This window comes from Brugia malayi, assembly GCF_000002995.4.
Source record: "Brugia malayi strain FR3 genome assembly, contig: Bm_277, whole genome shotgun sequence".
Taxonomy (NCBI): domain Eukaryota; kingdom Metazoa; phylum Nematoda; class Chromadorea; order Rhabditida; family Onchocercidae; genus Brugia; species Brugia malayi.
The window spans coordinates 1-3,132 of record NW_025062459.1 but is presented as its reverse complement, the minus strand read 5'-3'; the positions used below and the strand labels follow the sequence as shown (position 1 = coordinate 3,132).

Genomic DNA, 3,132 nt, shown 5'->3' with positions numbered 1-3,132 from the left:
ACGAAGACGGGGATTATGAATAATCAAAATGTCTTCTCTGTGTACTTAATGTCTCATAAGTCTGCTAGAGAAAATGAGTACTGTGATAACTGAATGTAATCAGGACAGTTCTATTGATTATTGTTATCGATTGGCAGAGAAGGGATGAATTTTAATTCAAGATTCTTCTAGTGATATTTGTTTTATAACTCTGTAGAGAAGGGAATGGAATTAAAATCAGTAAATGTTCTCAGTGATATTTGTTATATCTGTAGAGAGGGAATGAAATTAATCAATGATCTTTCTATGATATCTTAATCTGTAGAGAGGAATGATTAAATCAATACTGATCTTCTAGTTTTGTTATATCTTTCCGAATATGAGAATGGGAAGTGAATTAATCAAAATGCTTTCTAGGTGGTATATGTTATAATCTGTACGAAAAAGAAAGAGGGAATGAATTAATCAAGAATGATTTCTCTAGTGATTACACCTGTTTTTATAAAATCTGATAGAGAAGGGGAATGATCAGTAATCTAAACGTCTTACTAAGTGATAGTCTGTTATATATCTTTTAGAGAAAGGGAATGAATTTAATCAAAATGAATTCTAGTGAATCTTGTTATATCTGTTAGAGATCATGAGTAATGTTGGTTAATGATGTATCAAAGTCTTCTTACTTGTTGATATTGTAGAGAGCCAATGGATATGAGTTAATGACTTAATCAAGGAGTGTTCATATGTGAGAAATATATCGCTACAGATATAACATTATCACTAGAAGACATTTTGATTAATTCATTCCCCTTCTCTACAGATATAACAATATCACTAGAAGACATTTTGATTAATTCATGCCACTTCTCTGCAAATATAACATTATCACTAGAAGACATATTGATTAATTCATTCCCCTTCTCTGCAAATATAACAATATCACTAGAACACGTCTTGATTACTTCATTAACTCATACCATTTCTCAAAAGATATAACATTATCACTAGAAGACGTTTTGATTACATCATTAACACATACCATATCGCTACAGATATAACAATATCACTAGAAGACATACTGATTAATTCATTCCCCTTCTCTACAGATATAACAATATCACTAGAAGACATATTGATTAATTCATTCCCCTTCTCTACAGATATAACAATATCACTAGAAGACATTTTGATTAATTCATTCCCCTTCTCTGCAAATATAACAATATCACTAGAACACGTCTTGATTACTTCATTAACTCATACCATTTCTCTACAGATATAACATTATCACTAGAAGACATTTTGATTAATTCATTCCCCATCTCTACAGATATAACATTATCACTAGAAGACATTTTGATAACTTCATTAACTCATACCATTTCTCTACAGATATAACATTATCACTAGAAGACATTTTGATTAATTCATTCCCCTTCTCTACAGATATAACAATATCACTAGAAGACATATTGATTAATTCATTCCCCTTCTCTACAGATATAACAATATCACTAGAAGACGTTTTGATTACTTCATTAACTCATACCATTTCTCTACAGATATAACATTATCACTAGAAGACGTTTTGATTACTTCATTAACTCATACCATTTCTCTACAGATACAACAATATCACTAGAAGACGTTTTGATTAATTCATTCCCCTTCTCTACAGATATAAAAATATCACTAGAAGACATATTGATTAATTCATTCCCCTTCTCTACAGATTTAACAAGATCACTAGAAGACATTTTGATTAATTCATTCCCCTTCTCTACAGATATAACAATATCACTAGAAGACATTTTGATTAATTCATTCCCCTTCTCTACAGATATAACAATATCGCTAGAATACGTTTTGATTACTTCATTAACTCATACCATTTCTCTACCAATATAACAATATCATTACAAGACGTTTTGATTACTTCATTAACTCATACCATTTCTCTACAGATATAACATTATCACTAGAAGACATTTTGATTACTTCATTAACTCATACCATTTCTCTACAGATATAACAATATCACTAGAAGACATATTGATTAATTCATTCCCCTTCTCTACAGATATAACAATATCACTAGAAGACATTTTGATTAATTCATGCCACTTCTCTGCAAATATAACATTATCACTAGAAGACATATTGATTAATTCATTCCCCTTCTCTGCAAATATAACAATATCACTAGAACACGTCTTGATTACATCATTAACTCATACCATTTCTCTACAGATACAACAATAGAAGACGTTTTGATTACATCATTAACACATACCATATCTCTACAGATATAACAAGATCACTAGAATTCATTTTGATTAATTCATTCCCCTTCTCTAAAGATATAACAATATCACTAGAAGACGTTTTGATTACTTCATTCCCCTTCTCTACAGATATAACATTATCACTAGAAGACATTTTGATTAATTCATTCCCCTTCTCTACAGATATAACATTATCACTAGAAGACATTTTGATTAATTCATTCCCCTTCTCTACAGATATAACAATATCACTAGATGACATTTTGATTAATTCATGCCACTTCTCTGCAAATATAACAATATCACTAGAAAACATTTTGATTAATTCATTCCCCTTCTCTACAGATATAACAATATCACTAGAAGACGTTTTGATAACTTCATTAACTCATACCATTTCTCTACAGATATAACATTATCACTAGAAGACATTTTGATTAATTCATTCCCCTTCTCTACAGATATAACAATATCACTAGAAGACATATTGATTAATTCATTCCCCTTCTCTACAGATATAACAATATCACTAGAAGACATTTTGATTAATTCATGCCACTTCTCTGCAAATATAACAATATCACTAGAACACATCTTGATTACTTCATTACCCCATACCATTTCTCTAAAATATAACAATATCACTAGAAGACGTTTTGATTACTTCATTAACTCATACCATTTCTCTACAGATACAACAACATCACTAGAAGACATATTGATTAATTCATTCCCCTTCTCTACAGATATAACAATATCACTAGAAGACATTTTTGATTAATTCATGCCACTTCTCTGCAAATTAACCATTATCACTAGAAGACATATTGATTAATTCATTCCCCTTCTCTGCAAATATAACAATATAACA

General features: G+C 29.8%; 1 protein-coding gene across 1 annotated transcript; it reads right to left on the bottom strand.

Annotated features, from left to right (window-relative positions):
* Window positions 1-1,568: 1,568 nt before the first annotated feature.
* On the bottom strand, window positions 1,569-2,882 carry Bm17301 (Uncharacterized protein; the record flags this gene model as incomplete). The annotated part of the gene is made up of 4 exons (XM_043083096.1): window positions 1,569-1,830; window positions 1,990-2,178; window positions 2,270-2,566; window positions 2,656-2,882. The coding sequence occupies 4 exons, from the start codon at window positions 2,880-2,882 to the stop codon at window positions 1,569-1,571; spliced, it is 975 nt and encodes a 324-aa protein (XP_042939030.1).
* Window positions 2,883-3,132: the final 250 nt, after the last annotated feature.